The sequence below is a fragment of the Colletotrichum spaethianum genome (assembly GCF_022836535.1).
Source record: "Colletotrichum spaethianum MAFF 239500 DNA, contig06, whole genome shotgun sequence".
NCBI classification, from domain to species: Eukaryota; Fungi; Ascomycota; class Sordariomycetes; order Glomerellales; family Glomerellaceae; genus Colletotrichum; species Colletotrichum spaethianum.
Genome location: NW_026054776.1, coordinates 1,008,017 through 1,027,355, shown reverse-complemented (window position 1 = coordinate 1,027,355; position 19,339 = coordinate 1,008,017). Strand labels below are relative to the sequence as shown.

General features: G+C 56.1%; 7 protein-coding genes across 7 annotated transcripts; 4 read left to right on the top strand and 3 right to left on the bottom strand.

The window, feature by feature from the left end:
• Positions 1-2,541: 2,541 nt before the first annotated feature.
• ColSpa_03294 (PGA52-like protein) lies at positions 2,542-4,126 on the top strand (the record flags this gene model as incomplete). Its single annotated transcript, XM_049269506.1, is given in 4 exon segments — positions 2,542-2,781; positions 2,848-3,383; positions 3,395-3,609; positions 3,663-4,126. 4 exon segments carry the CDS (start codon positions 2,542-2,544, stop codon positions 4,124-4,126), a joined length of 1,455 nt encoding a protein of 484 aa, XP_049125463.1.
• Positions 4,127-6,121: 1,995 nt separating this feature from the next.
• On the top strand, positions 6,122-7,279 carry ColSpa_03293 (NmrA-like family domain-containing protein 1; the record flags this gene model as incomplete). The annotated part of the gene is made up of 4 exons (XM_049269505.1): positions 6,122-6,298; positions 6,367-6,504; positions 6,557-6,608; positions 6,693-7,279. The coding sequence occupies 4 exons, from the start codon at positions 6,122-6,124 to the stop codon at positions 7,277-7,279; spliced, it is 954 nt and encodes a 317-aa protein (XP_049125462.1).
• A 993-nt stretch (positions 7,280-8,272) lies between these two features.
• On the top strand, positions 8,273-9,681 carry ColSpa_03292 (peroxisomal membrane protein PAS20; the record flags this gene model as incomplete). The annotated part of the gene is made up of 3 exons (XM_049269504.1): positions 8,273-8,330; positions 8,397-8,894; positions 8,945-9,681. 3 exons carry the CDS (start codon positions 8,273-8,275, stop codon positions 9,679-9,681), a joined length of 1,293 nt encoding a protein of 430 aa, XP_049125461.1.
• A 1,230-nt stretch (positions 9,682-10,911) lies between these two features.
• ColSpa_03291 (uncharacterized protein) lies at positions 10,912-11,845 on the top strand (the record flags this gene model as incomplete). The annotated part of the gene is made up of 4 exons (XM_049269503.1): positions 10,912-10,932; positions 11,041-11,126; positions 11,205-11,354; positions 11,467-11,845. 4 exons carry the CDS (start codon positions 10,912-10,914, stop codon positions 11,843-11,845), a joined length of 636 nt encoding a protein of 211 aa, XP_049125460.1.
• Positions 11,846-12,872: 1,027 nt separating this feature from the next.
• Positions 12,873-15,293, bottom strand: ColSpa_03290 (tRNA-specific adenosine deaminase 1; the record flags this gene model as incomplete). The annotated part of the gene is made up of 3 exons (XM_049269502.1): positions 12,873-12,954; positions 13,010-14,914; positions 14,968-15,293. The coding sequence occupies 3 exons, from the start codon at positions 15,291-15,293 to the stop codon at positions 12,873-12,875; spliced, it is 2,313 nt and encodes a 770-aa protein (XP_049125459.1).
• Positions 15,294-16,566: 1,273 nt separating this feature from the next.
• Positions 16,567-17,125, bottom strand: ColSpa_03289 (serine/threonine-protein phosphatase PP-Z1; the record flags this gene model as incomplete). The annotated part of the gene is made up of 3 exons (XM_049269501.1): positions 16,567-16,596; positions 16,653-16,805; positions 16,859-17,125. The coding sequence occupies 3 exons, from the start codon at positions 17,123-17,125 to the stop codon at positions 16,567-16,569; spliced, it is 450 nt and encodes a 149-aa protein (XP_049125458.1).
• A 5-nt stretch (positions 17,126-17,130) lies between these two features.
• On the bottom strand, positions 17,131-18,261 carry ColSpa_03288 (serine/threonine-protein phosphatase PP1; the record flags this gene model as incomplete). The annotated part of the gene is made up of 1 exon (XM_049269500.1): positions 17,131-18,261. The coding sequence occupies one exon, from the start codon at positions 18,259-18,261 to the stop codon at positions 17,131-17,133; it is 1,131 nt and encodes a 376-aa protein (XP_049125457.1).
• Between the last annotated feature and the right edge of the window lie 1,078 nt (positions 18,262-19,339).

Sequence of the window (19,339 nt, the reverse complement as noted above, 5' to 3'; positions counted from 1 at the left end):
TCTCCTCTGGCTTGCCACAGCATGGAACACTGAGTCCCACGACTGGGCCCGCGGATCAACGACATCAACGTAGTCGTCGAAAGAACCAATGCCAGACCGCCGCCATGTGGCACAACGCCTTGTAAGGAGGGGTTGGGTGGAGGGGAACATGAGCGGTTTTCTAGGGGTTTTACTTTTCTTTTTGTTCCTCGGAAAATTCCCTTTTTCGTCCCGCAGATTTTCGTGTAAGACTTTCTTCCTTCTCTGCCGACCGCGAAGACTGGGTCGCGACACAGTTGGACCTGGGGCCATTAATCACAGAGCGGATCTAGAACGGGTTATAAAGCCGGGGCGCACTGTGGGTTGATGAAAAGGAGCGAGGTGATCGCCAGTCTCTTCTGCAGACCGACGGCCTGAAGTTGCAACGTGTGGGAGGCGAAGAAAAAAGTAAAACAACGTCCGGGTGGAAAGACAATGGACAACCCGTTCTTCCGCGGCATCAGAACATGGGCTGGAACGGCATGCAGTGCTGGGGTGTTGCCTGCCAAGTAGAAGTGTGATGCGTGATTAACCATCGGATGAATAGGCCGTTCATATTGGATGACGAGATGATTTGAGATGGCATTCGGGCTTAGGACGAACCACGGTGAGCGACTCGTCCGGTGTCTCCACTGGACTCGGCAATGGGTACACCCCTTGGAGATTGACTGGGCGCACACCGTGGTAAGCTTGATTCTGTCGAAGGTCAGTCAATCAGCACACGGACACGGAGAGACAGGTACAGAGACCATTCCCGACAGGAACGCCGGCGCTGTCACTGCCACCCCAAAAACCCCGTAATAGGCGGGGGCGATGACCCCTGGAGGTGAATCGAGGGTGGCCCGAGAGCTGCGATGGTACCTCTGGCGCCGGGGGTTTGGGGTGTTGTGTTTCTTGGACGACCTGAAAATAATTTGGAAAGCCAAGGCGCCCGATTGGCCATTGTGATCAACCGGTAACCATCAATTTGTCCATTTACAGGTTTACTCGGCTTCTTTGTGTAGCCATAAGGTACAGTAGGGGATATTTCCTGGGGAACCAAGCCAAGTCCCAGCCACAATCACGTATGCGGAAGCCGTCGTTTGGGTCAGTGAGTGTCCGAACACAGCACTGACCACAGACGGACAAACCTGGGGGCGTGGACCTCTCTTCATGGCGATCTGCTGATCTGTTATCTCGACCGGGCTACCTCTATCGCTTTCTGGCTTCATTCGGCCCATGCCTTCGTATCGTTGCCATGTTGGGATAGAAACGTCAGCTGGCGCCGTGGTTGCCCTTGAGAGTTAAATTTGGCTGAAGATTAGAGTCCAGAACGCCGAGGAAGCCCAGCTCTGCGTGCCAGACGATGGTTGGTTGTCTCTGCCCAAGCCTCAACGAACAGAGCTAAACGGGCTATCTTGGCACTTGGCGTTTACGGTGGGATCACATTGAGGAAGCAGTCTGCAGCCGCCGTGGTGAGGTGAGCATCATGCAGCGGAACGACGCAAGTACGAAGAAAGACACAGAAAAGAGGAGGAACGAGATGTACCCTCGCTGCTGAGCCCAAGGTCGTCGGCCAAGGAAGGGGAGATTGGATGAGGTTAACAGGTCCCTGCCAATAGCTGCAGGGTACAACCCTCGGGGGGCGGCCAAGCCAGTGTTTCATGAGGACCACCACCGGATTGGTCGGCTCTGCTGCGTTTCCTCACTTCGTCCAATTATCCAACGGCTTTTTTCTCTTCTTGGGTTCTTCTTCCACAGAGAGCAGCCCACTCACCCAACTCATAGGAACCTTAAGGTACATACACAGGGAGGCAAAGAAGGAAGGAGGGATGGAGGCGTGTGGATATCCATCGCCATGCATCAAAGAGTCCATTCACCTCCAAAGTCCAAGGGAAGGAACGAATTGGCCCCATCCTGCTTCCTGCCCGCTCCTGCCTTCTATGTACCTCACCTAGTTACCGGGGGCCAAGGTCCACCAGGTTGGGCCCTGTCTTCTCCGTCCTCCGTTAACCTTGTTCGCCGACATGCGCTTCTTTCTACCTCCCCGTTTCCTTTGGTCGATTTATTAACGTAGCCTTCCCACGCCTTCATCTACCCACCCTCCCACTTCTACTCCCGTTCTCTTTCCCACCACGATCAAGTGTTGACGCACAACTCCGACCTGCCGGACTCCGAATAGCATCGTCACTCCTTACACTAGACTACTCGTCTTCAGTCATTCCTTACTCACGCACTCGACACTTGGTCTCACTCGCATACACCACACAACGTTGATTCAGAGACAAGCCACACCGTTGAACAGGGTTCAAGACAGTATTTGCCATTCTCGTCACGCCCAGTCACGCCTCGCAAGTCGAGTCAAAAGAACAATCTGGACCATATCTTTACCTCATCGAAACATTCCAGCATCCTTTCTACCAGCCACCAGAGCTACTCTTTGGGGCCGGTCAAATACTCAAAGGAACTCGCGCAACTCTGCCAGCAATCTCGGTCTTTCAACGTTCATTCCAAGCAACTCTTTGCGAACCCCACTAGGACAACATGAAGTCTTCCACTGTTGTCATGCTGGCTTCAGCCGCTGTTGGCCAGGCCATTCAGCAGTGCTCCGGCACCGCCAAGGAGGAGGGCGGCAACTGGTGGTGCGGTGCTGTTGACCAGATCCTATACTCTAACGTTGGCCACCCGGGCACTTACAAGGCCGTCAACTACATGGGCGGAGACGGATCCTGCACCTTTGAGGACGTTGCCTTTTCCGGCCCTCTGGCCCCTTTCAACGAGGAGGTGAGTTTTCTATTTATTTAAATGGTGGCTCCGCGCTTAGCACCACATATACTTACACGAACACAGCTTGTCCCCGTCTTCCGTGGTCCCATGAACCTGAAGCAGGTCGCCGTCTACAACCTGTCTCCCAAGACCAAGCGGTCGCCCACTGTTTCTCACGCTCATGCCCGCCGCCACGGCCACCATGGCCACCAGCACTTGCACAAGAAGCATGCCGAGGAGGAGCACGTCGAGGAGAAGCGTGACGACGTCTGGGTCACCGCAACCATTGACGGCATTGTTCAGTCTTGGATCAACACCTGGCACGGCCCCACCCCTGAGGTTGCTGCTCCTGCCAACACTCCCGCTGTCCCTCCTGTCGCGTCCCCCAGCCCCACTCCCACCCCGGCCCAGCCTGCTTTCGTCGCCGCCGCTGTCCCCCAGCCTGCGAGCTCCAAGGCTTCCAGCTCCAAGGCTGCCGGCTCCAAGGCTGCCGGCTCCACCTCGGGCACTGTTACTGGCGACTACACCCGCGTTGCTTACTACAATGCTGATAAGGCTGTCGCTGATGGCATCGTCTTCCTCGGCAACTACGGTGGCCAGGGCTCCGGCAAGTTCGACAAGTAAGTACCAGCCTCAAGCTCTCCATCTCTGTGCAGCGTCTGACCGGAAACAGCGTCTTCGGTAACTCTCTGTCGTACCTCAACTCCGACGCTACTGGCGGTGCCGCTTCACCCCAGGTCCTGAACCCTGTCACCCTCAAGTCCAACCAGGAGTTCCTCATTGCCAGTGACAAGTCTTGTGACGATGGAGGCTGCGGCTACTCGCGCCCCGGCTCCGTTGCTTACCGTGAGCCATATTCATATATCCGCTTTGCCTTCCTTAAGCTAACACGTTTCCAGACGGCTTTAAGGGTGAGGATTCGGTCTGGCTCTTTGAGCTGAACATGCCCCTCGACGGCACCACGGGTTTCAACGCAGACATGTCCGCGCTCTGGTTCCTCAACGCCCGCATTCCTCGCACTGCCCAGTACAACAAATGCTCCTGCTGGCCCGACTGCGGTGAACTCGACATCCTCGAGGTCCTTGCCCCTGGCGACACCAAGTGCAAGTCCACCTTCCACTCCAACGTTCCTGGCGGCTCTTCCGACTACTTCGACCGTCCCACTGGTGCGCCCATTAAGGTCGCGGTCGTCCTCGACGGTGACTCTGGCCAGGTCTCTGTCAAGGTTCTCAGCGACGACGTCGACTTCTCCACTGGTCTCTCCCGTTCGCAAGTGGAGAGCTGGCTCTCTGCTGATTCCTTTTCGACTGCTAGCACTGGCGGCAAGTCTAACAGGGTCAGCTTGTTTGCTCTGTCGTCTTAAACGATTCTGAATCGGAAATTTGGGATTCTTGGATGCACCATGGTTGCATATATGGGATGAGGCTTCCCCCTTTTTTCTTTCCCCTTTTACCCTCGCCTGACCAAGTCAAACGAGCTTCTTGCGTTGGATCCACGGCATCTGATGACGCGACCACGACTTTTTTCCGACTTTTTTTTTCTCTCTCTTCGATATACGAGGATGCCAGTTACGCCTCGCTTTAGGGGCTCGGGGGGATTGCATCAACATGACTCTTAGGCGTCGAAGACGGAAGATACCCTGCCCCCAAAAAGTGCGCCTTTTTGATGATTATTCTTTATGCAGCAGGACTCAGAAGAGGAAGGAGTTTTCATTTTACTTCTCTCCGAGTAGAGAGAAGCAGTCAATTGATACGAACATTATGAAATATTAAATGCTCTGCTATGTAACGTATAGCTTCCGTGATGGCGTTTGCAGAGTCCTGTTTTCTCACAGTGACTTGCTTGAAAGAAGGCACCATGTCTCAGCGCGACGTTCACGTTCAGGAGTGACTTACGAGAATACCCAAGCCTTGTGGCGTCTTCCTGAGAAAAATTCTCGAGGAGCAAGTTGCCCAATGACTGACAGCTAATATCGCCGAAAAAGACTGGCTCTGGATTGTCGGTGTCTTTCGAACCTGTCGCAGCCGCAAGAGCCGGGTGGCCCATAGTTGGCTAGGGTGATCTTGTCATCCTGCTGACGGATCACAGGTTCTCAGTGAGGGGAGAAAGAAGAAACTTCACCGAAATCGAGAGAACTTCCCAGGCAGCTCTGGAGTTATCAAACAAAATGGCATCGCATACCTTGTTTTGTGATTTGATAATGGTGGTCGAAGCGCAGTCGCGGCTCGCGCCTACGGTAGTGGACGGAAATCCGAACGGCTATTACTCCGTCCGCGCCCTGACAAATGTCACGACAAAAGTACCTACCTTAGGATGTGCTGAGGTAAGACGAAGTACCTTTCTCTCTCTCTCTCTCTCTTGGCGCGCGCGGCAAGCCCACCTTTTTCGATCTGTAGCACGTAGGTTGCCTTTACTATGGTTCTCTTGGCGGTGTTGTCTTCCTCCATCAAGGTGTGCTGAATCATGTTTTCGTAAGACAATCTACATTGAATTTACGCCTCACGCTTTCGCATTAGCGTTCACTTAGAAGGAGGAAGCTCGTGGATTTTCGGTGGGGGGACGGAGACCAGGGCTGGAACATTGTAGGCTTGGTAAGCTCGCTCATCTTGGCGGGGGTGGGGCCATCGCTTTGACAGATCTGCCGGCCGACAACCACAGAGCAAGCTCCTCCAGTTCCAAGGCTTGTTGATCTATGTGCACCAACGAGTTAAGCATGTTTGTGCTATTGTAGGAAAGGGAGGTACGCTTTAGCCTTTAAGTTGCAGTTGATTACGTGAGACATTCTCCAAGCTGCATTGGCTCAACAACAGGGCTACCTACTACCTGTGTAGTAGGTATAGGCAAGGATTGGTGTATACAGATGACATGCGACGTACTCTACCTACAGACAACTAACTATGCAAACATGCTGACACATATCTGGCAAATCAGATAATTATGCGCGCGCGAGAAGCCAGCCTTGCAAGCACGACAGCGTGAGACCGAGCTGCAAGACATGAGGGGTTCTGGCGTAGCGCTTCCCAATCTGGTAATTTACGTCGAGATGCGTTGATCCAATCATCGGTACGTCTCGGAGAGGGGATGAGGGACAAGCCTCATGAACACTAGACATTTGTATAAAATCCGGGTGGTCGCTTCTTCTCCTCGACATTGAATTTTGGACCTCATCAACAAGCAACGTTCAATTATTGTATTGACTCTACTCATACTCAACTATCGATCAAAACATCTCATCAAGGTATGTGGGTCCGGTCCTGATCCACCTATCCTAACCACACTATACTCTGGCAAGCTCATGTCTGACGTAGCGGTACAGAACAGCTTCCTCGACTTGAACCCCCCAAAGTACCTATTCAAAATGTCCAAGAAGATCATCACCGTGTTCGGCGCCACCGGTGTCCAGGGCGGCAGCGTCGTCTCCATTTTCCTCAACGACCCAAAGCTCAGCAAGGACTGGCAAGTCCGCGGTGTCACCCGTGATGCTAGCAAGGACTCGTCCAAGGCTCTGGCGGCCAAGGGCGTCGAGGTTGTCGCTGTAAGTCTAGCACTTGTGTATTCCGGGAGTGGGGAAGAAGTCCCATGCTGACCGCCTTCCCTCAACAGGCCGACCTCGGTGACAAGTCTTCGCTCGCCGCCGCAGTTAAGGGTGCCTCTGCCGTCTTCGCCGTGACCAACTACTGGGAGACGCTTAACAAGGACCTTGAGATCCAGCAGGGCAAGAACATCGCCGACGCTGCTCTGGTGCGTAGATGGCTTTCCATCCCAGCGTAGCATACAGACTAACTTCTAGTAGGAGGCTGGCGTTGAGCACTTCATCTTCAGCTCGCTCCTCGACATCAACAAGCGTAAGTCAATCTCCATCACCATCTCCTCCGAACGCTTCACTCTCACGATGCTAGACAGATGACTAACATGTCGCAAAAAAACAGTGTCCAACGGCGTCCTTCCTGAGGTGTACCACTTCGACAGCAAGGCCGCTGTCGAGGAGTACGTCCGCACAACCTCCCTCCCATCAACCTTCTTCCTTCCCGGCTTTTACATGAGCAACCTCCCTGGCGGCATGCTCCGCCAGACGCCTCCGGACAACGCCTGGGCCTTCAACTTCCCTGTTCCGGCCAGCTCGCCGATCCCGTTCTTCGACCCGGCGGCTGACACGGGCAAGTTCGTCAAGGGCATCGTGCTGAACCGCGAAAAGGTGCTGGGCAAGCGGATCCTCGCGGCGACAGCGTACACGACGGCGGGCGAGGCAGTTGAGGTCTTCAAGAAGGTGTACCCGGAGGCAGGCAAGACGGCGCGGTACAACGAGATCTCGCACGACGATTTCCGTGGGGCGCTCAAGGGCCAAGGCATGCCGGACTTCGCTGCGGAGGAGTTGCTGCAGAACATGAGGCTGCTTAACGAGTTTGGATACTACGGCGGCGAGAAGCTGGACGAGTCGCACGCGATTGTGGAGGATAAGCTGACGACATGGGAGGACTATGTGAAGAAGGCCAAGGCTTTTGCTGGGCTGCAGTGAGTTGGTCGGTTTGTTAGTATTTGATAGCAGCGGAGGATAAAACATGTTTCGTGTCAGTAAAAGATTGATGAATCAATACTCAGTCGATGGTGGAGCCATCGAAATCCAGTCTCCTGGTCCAGTGTTCAAACCGCTCATCGATTGAAAGTATCGTATCCTTGGGGAGGCTGGTGCAACTACTGCTAGCCGGCATTTTGACAAGCCATGCTGTACTTCCAGACGCGAGCAGGTGGTTGAGGCAAATGTACTAATGAAGACCGAAAAAGTCACTCGTGCCTCGATAACGACTGTACGTTCCGCCCCAGAAGGTTCATTAAAGACAAATCTCCCAAAGTCGCAAACCGGGGCGTGAAAATGCCGAGGCTCAAGAACGGCAGACGGCGGCGCAGTGGCGGGCCAAAAAGGAAGGGTGCGCAGACTAGGCCGTGCCGGAATAAACGAACCGAGGCAAAAGCCACTCTGGAGGGGGACCCGCCTGAACCCCGACCCCATGTTTTTGGGTACTGCGCCTCCAACTCTAAGGTAGGTATGCACCTAGTCTCCAGCTTCTGACTCTTTCCACCACGCAAACACCAAGCACGAGCGCCGGGGTCACTTGCCTATCGCTTGAGCCTGCACTGTGACTACAGTCCCCGATTCCCCCATTACTCAAGAATGCGTGCGCACTAAGAGCCCAATCTGCCTCCGCCATCCCAGCGGCTCGTCTCTCTCCCGGACTCGACTTTTCCCCCTCTCCCTCTCCATCGCATCACCCAACGTCGTCGTATCGTCATCCGACATCACGACTGATCGAGGCCGGCTGCTCATTCGCATCCGAGGACCTGGCTTGATTGAAGCCATCCTTCGTCGCTTTTCCGGAGCCTGGCGTGCACCCCGACCAAACACGCGCCCGAGGGATTTCGCCACCCACGTCTACCGATAGGCGGGATTGCGAGATAACGCCGAACCGACACAGTTTCCAAGGAAAACTTCTTCCTCGCGGGAAAAGTAATTATGGCTTCCCCTCCAAAGCCCTGGGAACGGGCCGGTGCTACAACAACAGCTGCCTCAAGTGCGTTGAACACCAGACAAATGTCAATAACGCCGCCATATAGAGATTTGCTAACGACGATTCCAGCAACGGCCCCGACCGCCGCCTCTTTCGCGACCCCGACACCGGCCACCTCCCTTTCCTCCTCCGGTAGTACCCCGCCCGCCGTCCCCGAACGACCGGCCTCCCTCAACGCTGCCGTTAATCAGAACGCCGCTGCTTACAGCAGAGGTGTCGGCGCGACGAACAGCCCTTACGGAACCTACGGCGGCGCCTACTCTTCGCCCTACAGCAGCCCGTATTCCAGGATGGGCTCCTACGGCGGCTATGGTGGAGGCATGTATGGTGGCTACGGCGGCATGGGCGGCGGCATGTACGGTGGAGGCATGTACGGCGGCATGGGCATGGGAGGCATGGGAATGGGTGGAATGCCTGGAAACCCCAATGACCCGAACAGTCTGACGAACCGATTCAACAACAGCACCCAAGCGACGTTCCAGATGCTCGAGGGCATCGTCGGCGCCTTTGGAGGGTTTGCCCAGATGTTGGAGAGCACATACATGGCCACACACTCAAGCTTTTTCGGTATGTTCTGCCCTTGATACGGTACGCAACGATGGCTAATATGACTCCAGCAATGGTCTCGGTAGCAGAGCAGTTCAGTAACCTTAGGGATACACTGGGCTCTATCCTCGGCATCTTTACGTTGATGCGTTGGATCCGTACGCTCATCGCCAAGATCACCGGCCGCCCACCTCCGGCCGACGCGACAGCACTCACGCCGGCAGCCTTTGCCAAGTTCGAGGGCCGGCAGCCCATCGGCCCTGACGGCGCCCCTCTGGGACCTCCCAAGGCTTCCCGCAAGCCGCTCTTCTTCTTCCTCCTTGCCGCGTTCGGCCTCCCGTATCTCATGCGCAAGATGATCAACACCATGGCTGCGTCCGCAGAGGAGGAGGAACGGCGCCGTATGGCACTGGCCGGCGAGCAACAGGCCTTGGACCCTTCTAAGCTCGACTACTGCCGCCTGCTTTACGATTACACCCCTCAGCCCGGCAATGCCGTAAAGGATGTTGACATGGAGGTGCGCAAAGGCGATCTTGTCGCCGTCCTCTCCAAGAGCGACCCTATGGGCAACCCTAGCGAGTGGTGGAGATGCCGCGCCCGCGACGGCCGCCAGGGCTACCTCCCGGCGACTTACCTCGAGGTTATCAAGCGACCTGGCCAGCCTCTGGCCGCCATTAAGGCCGCCCCTAGTGACAGCAGCCGGACCAACTCGCTGACTGGCGCCGCTCCTGAGAAGGCACCCGAAATCAAGTCAAAGATTGGCGATGTGTCTCCCGAGAGCTTCCAGAAGAGCGTTTTCTATAACTAAACAAGACACAAAATTCACTTCAGTGGGGGCCAAGGCAACCCCCCTGGCGGAACGATAAGGCGATGCTATAGGTTTCCTTTGTAAAAATTGTACGATCTGGTACTCTTTATTTTCCGGGGTTTCTTTTTTTTTTTTGGAGGTTCCTCTTTGGACTCAAAAGCTGGGCGTTCAGGTTTACGAATGAGTCGAGTGGCATGAGGAGCGGTTGATGTGGCCGCTTGCTTGCTTTGGTCTCAATTTGCCATGAATACCCAAAGTGAAGCCACGAAGGCAGGTAGCATGAATTTGGCCAAGAGAGGTAGTTATAACATTGACGATGCTTGTCTGGCAAACATTGATGAAGAGTTCGTGATGCGTGACAGGCAATAAGTGTGTGAGAAGATGGCGCACACGACTAGGCTATGCTAATGCGGCTCTACTGTGGCTTGGAGCAGGATTCGGGCTGGTTCACAAGAGTATCCGCATTCTGCATCTTCTGAATCATCCCTCCACCTTTGGTTGTTCCCAAGATTGACGTCAGACAGAATGAGAGGCTAGTTGCGAATTCCGGGCTCGCCTGGTGTCTCGGGACGAGCCAGGCGCTTGCAAGTCCTCTCACATCTGTTACCAGCTGTGGAACCAGCCACATGCGAACAAACTTGCGGACACGGAGCAAGCGTCCACTAGAAGCCAAAGCCTCAAGGGCCGCAGCACACTGAAAAAGTGTGTACCTCAGCTCCCTCTTCCCCCCCAAATTGAAGCCGCACGAGCCACCGATGACGTTGTTGACTTACGTCTCGTTTTCACCGGCTCTGCTGCTCCCAGCCAGCCCTGGTCCTCTCGCCAAGGTCCCTCTCCCGTCCAAGCTACGTAACCTGTAAAGGCCGGTCCGGGTCCCTGCCTAAGAGAAAGAGAGGGTACCTTTCTTCGCGTACCTGCCACCTCTGCCAGAAGCAATTACCTTACCCCATCGTCACCTCTGACGCACATCCTACAAAAGGCCAGCTCCTCCCAGCTTTGCCTGCAGCATTCCTACAAATCACAGTACAAAATCGGCAAAACACTCTTCGCCTACGTAGACCGACACTCAACACCAAGAAACACTGCCGGAGCAAAGTCAGTTTGGGCTTCCGAGTGTATCCACCATCCGCCACCGCCTCTCTCCCAATTTTCACGGAGAGCACACGACCAACCGAGCTTTTTTTTTGACAAGCTGATCCGGAAGCTGAAGCTTTCCCCGCACCGTTCAAGATGACGCTCTACTACACTCTCGTACGTCTCTCGCCCGCGCTCGACGATGAGCTCCCCTGCCAATCGAGATTGGGAGAGGGGAACAGCTTGGCAGACGACGGAGGATGCTGACTTTTCTCCCCGCATTAGGTGTTCGTGCTGCTCATGGCAGAGATGGGGCTGTTCATGCTCCTGATCGTGCCCCTTCCCTTCACCGTCAAGCGCAAGCTGTTTACGTAGGTTTTGCCCTTTCCCCGTGCTCCCGGCCCTCCTCTCGATGAAGTCGATCGCTAACGTGGCCTCCCTGCTGGCAGCTTCATCTCCGAGAGTCCGGTCGTCGCCAAAGTCCAGTATTGGATGAAGATCACCTTCGTCTTCATCCTGATTCTTTTCATCGACAGCGTCAACCGCGTCTACCGCGTCCAGGTCGAGCTCGCGCTTGCTACTGAGAAGCAGAACAGCGGGTATGTCCCCACTTCCCCTTTCCACTGACGCTCCCTTGGTTCCCACCCACAACAACCCCCTTCACCATATCACCAAAGTCGCACACAATACTAACAGAGACCGTCCTCACAGTGGTGCCGCCGTTATGGGTCACGAGCGCCTCGAGGTGCAGGCCCGCAAGTTCTACTCCCAGCGCAACATGTACCTTTGCGGCTTCACCCTCTTCCTCTCGCTGATCTTGAACCGCACCTACGTCATGATCCTCGAGGTCATGCGTCTCGAGGACAAGGTCCGCGGCTATGAGGGTACCAAGGGCAACACCAAGGAGAGCGAGAAGCTCGCCGTCGCCGGCCAGCCTGGCGAGATCGCCAAGCTCCGCAAGGAGCTTGAGCAGAAGAACCGCGATATCGAGACGCTCAAGAAGCAGAGCGCCGGTCTCCACAAGAGCTACGACGAGCTTTCGGACAAGTATGCCGAGACGCAGCCCCAGGGCAACAAGAAGGCGCAGTAAACGAGGGAGGGAAAATATGTCTCGATCGTTCCAGCTTTTAGCAAAATTTAGCAGAGAAAAACCGCCGCGTGTGCAAGGTGCAGTGGAGAAAGGGGAAGGGAGCAACAGAACATGCTCCGGCCCAAGGGCCTGTCTGAATGAAATCGGCGTAAGAAGCCTGGATGGCGTTGAGTTATAGCTATAATCAAGGTCTTGCTTTTGACGCAAATCACTACTCATGGCCGGTCTGATGTCTCGTGCTTGACCATGTTACCGCTCATGCCATCTACAGTCTAGCCGAAGAGTCCGGAGAGTTTCACGCAACAAGGGGACCTTCCGGCGTTTTAAATCTACACAACACAAACGTTTCTAAACAAGGATTCTTCTTCCCATGCGCGCTTCCGAAACCCCCCCCCCTCCATGCCCAGCTCGGAATGGACGGCAAAGGTGCGGCGGCAGCCCACAACCGTTCACCTCCGCCCATGCCGCAGAGGCTGGACATACGAGAGGCACTGAGACGGCGACAGGCTCGCCGTTGTCTGTGACAAGGCCAGCCACGCCCCTAATACAAGACGTACGACTTTTCTCCTTTAAGAGGCGCTGCTCGTCTCGTCCTGTCCGTTGGTGGAATTCGCACGTGCTGCAGCAGCACGAGTTTGTACCTACACACCCCCGTCGGGATCAACGCGTTGGGTACGAGGAACACGGGGGCATCGGGAACAGTCACCAAGCTTTGTAGACCTTGCCTGCCAAAGCGTCGGGGGCGTCAACAGCGTCGCCCAACGACCGGTTTGTACAAAGAAGCGATTGCCTTAATCTATCCCGTTTGCATGCCTGTATGCAGCAGCTTCTGATTGTATGTGTGATGTTCTACCTCTGAGCTTGACCACTCCGCCCCTTCCAAGAGGACATGGTCACATCCATACGCGGCATCCCACGCAATGAGAGAGGAATAAATAAATAAAGCCAAAGATAGCAAATGTCTCTTTTCACTTCCATCATCTCCAGTCCGGATCAAGGGCCACATCTCTTCTCGTTAATCATCAAACTAGCCCTCGGCCTCGTAGGCGTGAGACTTGTGCTTGGGCTGGAAGTTGAAGTTGGGGTGGGCCGGGCCCAGGTACATCTCACTGGCACGAGTTAGCAAATCCGTTTCCTCCACAAACAATCGGCGGGGTCGCGTACCTAATCTTGATCCAGTCGCGGTAGTTCTTGCTGGCGAGCAGCGTCTCGAGGTCGTTGCGGCCGTGGTACGCCGGCGGGCGGTCGTTGAGGTCGGGCGGGAGGTACTCGAGCAGGCCGAGGGGCACGTACCGGTGCGCGAAGCTGAGCCACTCGAGCAAGAAACGACGTGTGAAGCCGATGCCGAGCTCGTCGGTGCCCCAGGCTTCCATGCCGAAGCGGCAGAACTTCTCGACGTAGGCGAGGCGCTCCGTCGCCGACTTGTCGAGGTACTGACCCTTCTCGATCTCCTCGAAGAGCCAGGGCTTGACGAGGGCGCCGCGGCCGATCATGACAGTGTCGACCTTGGCTTTCTCAATGTGCTCGTAGTACTCGACGTGCGAGTAGCAATCGCCGTTACCGAGGAAGAACATGCGACCGTCCTTTGCGTTGGGTAGAGTGGACTCGTCGGGCTCGCGCGCCGTGTCGGTGATCTTGTCCTTTTCCTCGTTGTACGACTTGATCATGGCGGCGCATTCGGCGATGTAGCCCCAGTCGGCCTTCTTGGTGTACCGCTGCTCCCTGCTGCGGCCGTGAAGGGTGATGGCGGCACAGCCAGGGGCGCCAAGACGGTCTCGGTTCTCGCGGGAGCCAAAGGCGAGCTTCCCGAGGATGGTGGTCGCCGTGGGGCGGTTCTGCCGGACGCCCGTGCGGAGCTTGACCGTGATGGGGATTTCGCCCGACACGGTGTTCATGCCGCGGACCATGCGCTCGAGCTTGCCGTGGGCCTCGAGCAGGGCGGAGCCGCCACCGGCCTTGTAGACCATATCGATGGGACAGCCACAGTTGAGATCGATGAGGCGCAGGTGCGGGACGTAGCGGTTGAGGAGGTCGGCCGACTTGACGCAGTGCCAGGCTTGGCTGCCCGAGATCTGCGCGCCGAACTTGAGGTCACGGGAGTTGTCGTAGCCCTGGACAATGTTGCTAGTGTCAGGGTTGACCTTGGGCGGGCTGATCTCGCTCTCGTGGGCCTTCATCAGCGCCCAGTCGTTTTTGACGCCCTGCACCAGGGGCATGCCAAGCGCCATCTCCGAGTAGGTGAGCTGAGCGCCGAGGTCGACGCAAAGGCGGCGGAAGGGCAGGTTGCCCTGGGTGGTCAGCGGGGCGAGAGCGGGCGTCTCCTTGCCAAAGTAAAGCTTACGCTTCTCGGACGGCTTCAGGGGCGGGTCGACAAACTGCGCGCGCAGGTCCTCCTGGTTGCTAATGATTTGGTCCTTGCGGCGCTGGTGGAACTCGTCGCCCAGCCTCGCCTCCTTGTTCATCCAGGTGATGTACTTGTCCGTTTCGGTGAAGTCGATGCGCTTACGGCTGAGATCAATCTTGAGCTGGTTCTCCGTGTTGTTGTAGACACCCGGCCTGAGATCCTCGCGTCCGGCGTCGGCGGGGGCCTCGCCGCTCGTCTTCGCCACCTTGGGCTCCTCGACCAGAACCAGCTCCTTGCGGCCGTCCTCGTGGTCGACCTCCTTCATGTGGCTCTTGACGAAGCGGCACTTCCAGCCGGAGGGACAGATGCCCAGTAGCTCAAAAACGGGGCACTTGCCGTCAAACGTTTCGAGGTCCTCACGACGACCCTCCTTGAGATACTTGCGCAGGTCGTGCAGCATGTTGCACCTGTCGCCGAACTTACAGTCGCGAGGAGAGAACTCAGGTGTATAGGCACGGCTGTTGCAGAGGCGGAGAGCATCGTCAAAGTGGCCGAAGCTGCGCTCCTTGTTCTGGCCCTTCTCACGCTTCTTCTTGTCGCGCTTGTCACGGTTGTCTCGGTTGTCCCGGGCATCTCTGTCATCGCCCTGACCACGGCCCTCGGCCGCATCATCATCAGCGACCTCGTCCTGCTCCTTCGCCTGGCCTTCTCTATAGACGAGGAACCTGCAAGCGAATCAGTCATGTAGACCTCCCAAAAGCCATGAATCGTAACTCACTCAGCCTTGATGGGAGCCTGGCCGCGTCTCACATCTCTATCGTCCTTTTTCGGCTGTGCAGTCGCGTCGCCAGTCTGGACGACGGCAGAGCCGTCGTTGGCCGGCTTCTTTTCATCGGCTGCTGGGGCCTCGCTCATCTGGACGTCGGTCTTCTCACCAGCGGTGCCATTGGCAGGGACGGGCTCCACGTGCTTGTAAGCCTCGTCAACAGCAGCGCGCTGCTCCTCGGCGGCGGGCACCTCTGCAGGCTGCGCGGAGTCGTCCACCTTAAGACGCTTCGCTGCGCGTTGCTCAGACTCGTCGATCTGAGGGGCTTGGTTCTCCATCTTGCTCAGATCTGGCGTGGGCCTGACAGAAGAGATGTGAGCGTGGATAGTCTTCCCAATGGATTGAATACCAGGTAAGTAGATTGAATAAATAGTAGCGTTGTGGGTTGAGATTGGCCAGGGAAGGTGCGGGCCGTTTAAGGTGACAAAGCCAAGCCGGCTGGTGAAAGACTATGAAAGGGAAGAGAGGAAATTTCCACTCTCCGCTGCGTATCAGTCGTATTGTGCGAGGCAGGCACCCAAAACAGAACCTGCAATCTCAATTCTGTGGGTTGAACTGAGTCGCCAGGTGGGTTTGCTGCTTCGTCCGAGCAGATTGAGGGTATCGAGATAGGTCGCTTCAATCACACCGAACTTGTGAAGTCGCGGTATGAAGAAAAAAAGTTGATGTCACAGGCTGAGTTGAGGCGGAAAGTGGGGCTCCCTCATGGAGGGGCAACTGCCTCGCTTCGCCCGCGCAAAAGTAGGCGCGTTTACAGGCAGGCAGGCGCGAAACCGAACTTCAGCTTGCAATGAGATAGCCTTATTTTTTCAGCTTGACTTGAGATGTGACACCTCTTCGCGCGGGCTGTTCTTGTAGCACTTGTAACAAGCTTGAAGATGACTCTTGTGGAGTCTTCATTTCAACGTACCGTCACCGAGTTAGAAAAAGGCGAGTTTGCAAAATCAAGTCCCAGTACCACTACATAACTATAATCTCGGTGTAAAGATGATAACCCCCGCTAGCCGATGCCTTTCATCGATGACCGTTCGTAAATGAACTAAACATACGCAGTATTGCTAGCTCGTTGTAGCTACTGTCCAAGACAGGCTGGTATCAAGGCCGCCCCACCTCCATCACCAACCAGACTCGGAAACAGCAACCGACGTCTGCCCTGACATTCTCCACCAACATCGAAGAAATTCGCCTGTTTCCAGCTGTGCTCTCGCTCTTGTCCAAACACGTGTCTAGACCTGGAATAGTAACGAACGGCACCTGCTAGAGTTTTTGACCCTGCCAAGTATCCCAACCTGGCCTTCACTCGACTCGGCTATTACGCCTTTTGCAGGCATCGTTCGTCCGTGATCACAGGACTCGAGTTGGCCTTCATGTCCTTCGGGGAGTTCCACCTGCCGAGGGTATTCGTGATGACGCCCGAGCCGCATCGGTCGCCTTGAAGAGCTCTGGTCTGAAATGTTCTGCCCGGTTGCCCGACTAATTGTAATTCGTGATAATCCATCAGTGAATGGAGATTTGTCTGCTGTCCCTCTTCTCCCCAGCACGGTCGCCTCATCAAACGCTTCGTGGCTCGACGTGTGCAGGCTATCATGGTGTCAGTCTCTTCTCCTGCGTACATCATGTGTCTCAAAACTACTCACCGGACTGTTGAGCATGCTCTGCCTCTTGTTCCTGCCCTTCTTGATGTGGCTCTTCAGCGCACTAGAGTCTAGCGGCTTAAGCAGCTCGAAGCTGCAAAGCAACTCGTTGGAGACGGACATGACGGCGCCCCAGTTGTCAAACTCGCCGCAGTACTGTCGTCTCTTGTTAGCCAAAGTTCTCTGCGGATCACCGGGCCAAGACTTACGTTGGGGGCACTGAAAACTGTTACAAGGACCCTATCATTGAAGAACTCGTACCCGTCCTCAACCACCATGTGTGCGCGGCAGATCAAGTCGAAATCGTGCGTCGCAAGGAAATCCAGTATCACTCGCTTGCCGAAGCAGTAGCTCACGCCTCTTTCGTTGGCTTCCCAGTCTTGTTCCATGTCGGCCGGATCAGACCACAGCAGGTCGTTCAGCAGGCCGTAGTCGGGGACGTCGGTGGGACGGGCAATGTTGCGAATATCATCCATGTGACCTAGCGCGGGGACAGACCGCCATGGACGCAGAAGATCTTGCCCGCAACAATGGCGGCAATGGGCAGCGTGTTGAAGCAGTCGATGAACGTCTTCCAGATCTTGACGTTGCAGCGGCGCTTGCACTCGTCGTAGAACCCGTAGACTCTGGTGACATTGGCACACTCGTGGTTTCCCCTCAACAAGAAGAAGTTCTCGGGGAACTTGAGCTTGTAGCAAAGCAGCAGCAGGATTGTCTCGAGCGACTGCTTGCCGCGGTCGACGTAGTCACCCAGGCAGAGGTAGTTGGACGAGGGCGGGAAGCCGCACATTTCGAACATGCGGAGGAGATCCGTGTATTGGCCGTGAACATCACCGACAATCTTCACCGGAGCATCGAGCTCCAAGAGGGCGGGCTGCGAGAGAAACACTTCGCGGGCTCGTTGGCAGATGGCCACGATCTCGGCGTTCTTCAGGCACACGCTCTTGGTGACCTTGCCGGCGTAGCCTGCATCGAGAAGCCGCTTGATGAAGTCGTCGAGGTCGATGTCCTTGATTTCGCTCATGGCAACGCCTCCCTCCTGCTTATCACCAGAGTTTGTCGACATCGTCTTCGCGACGGGCGTGGCGGCGCCGTCACTGCCCTTCGTGGCCAGAATGGACTTGCCCGGCTGCTGCATGTGGGTGTTTAAGCTGCCGCCAGCACACGGGGGCTGGTCAGAGACGTGGTCGACCTCACCGGAGGCCTGCGCGGCGCTCACATCGTGAATCCCGTTCTTGATGGTGCTCGACTGCGTCGGGGATGGCGGCGGCTGAGAGTCATCGAGCGGGGATTCGATTTCGCCGGAGGGCGACATTGGCGAGGTGGCGGAGTCATTGCGGCCTCGGGAGGTGCCGGACTTTGCGCTTTTCCCCGACTTGACCGAGGCAGCGTCGGACTTTTCTTCGGTGGGGGAGGTGATGACAGAGTTCCTCGGGCTGTCAGTCTTGCTCGAACCGGGGATCTTGGATCGAAGGGCCTTGAATGAGCGCGACGAGTCCTTGGTGTCGGATCTGCCAAAGGAAGGGTAGGACTTGAGGGTCTCGGCGGTGCCGTCACCGCCGGCGCCTTTGCCAGATGCATGGCCGCCCTCTTTGGATGGCTGGTTTCCCATGATGTGTAGCTCTCGTGCGAATGCAAAGGAAACGGACGGTCGTGGCTGTTGTCGTGTCGGTCGGGTTGTGCGCGTGGGCTGGCCTCGTCTTTCGTCTGATGTATGGGCTAGCCTACACGTCTTGCCGCAACAGCCCGGGTCTGGCAAGGGCTTGAGATGGTAAAATAAGGCGTTGCGTTGCAGTGCAGGTCCTAGGGAGGATGGAAGAGGCGATCGAGAATGGACAGGAAGCGGATGCGGGAGGGAGAGCGGCGTCCACTTGAGTTGTCCGTTTTGGGCGTGTTAAGGCGATTGCCTTTGATCGATGGCTAGAGAGGAGTAAGGTCGTTCTGTAAGCGAAGAGGCGGGCGAGTGACGTATAGGTGGCTCGCGGGCGGCGGGTGCGTTGGGGCAAAGCGAGAGAGAGAGAAAACGGATGTTCGGTTGGCGGGCGCGGATGGAATGAAGCTATTGAGGCATTCGTTCGAAGCGCTGCACTGCGTTGAAAGAGAATCTGGTCAGCTTCGTTGGGATCGCGTGGGCTGGAGATAAGGCGAAAGATCCGAGTTGCCGTTTGGTGAGGTGGATGAGGAGGGACGAATGCAGGACGGCGGCAGTGCTTGGGCGACAGGCATGGAACAAGCCCGGCGGATATTAGGTTTGGGCTCCGTACCTCGATAGATGGACTCAGAGATGCCTGTGGCTTGCGACCCTTGCGGGAGAAGGAAAGAGACAAGTTCAATCAATGGAATGCGGGGGTAGGGCCGGATGTAGACGGCAGGCGATGGAGCAGAGCAGAGTCGAGTTGCGAGCGGATGGAAAGACAGTAGCAGAGATGCGAGCGAGACTTTGTGTGGTGTGTTGTTGGCCAAGGTTGGGTGGTCAAGGCGTCGAGAGGTAGGTAGCACGGCACGGCGTACGGAGTGGTTTTGTGGAGGCGAGGGAGTATGTGTGTGTGTGTGTGTTTGTGTGTGTGTATGGTGGAAGCGCGGTGCAGTTCGGTGTAGTGTGTTTGTGTAGCGGAAGGAAGAGAGAGAGAGGGGGAGAGAGGCACAAGAGGTAAAGGTGGTGGTGAGAAAGTTTGGTCAATCAGATTCTG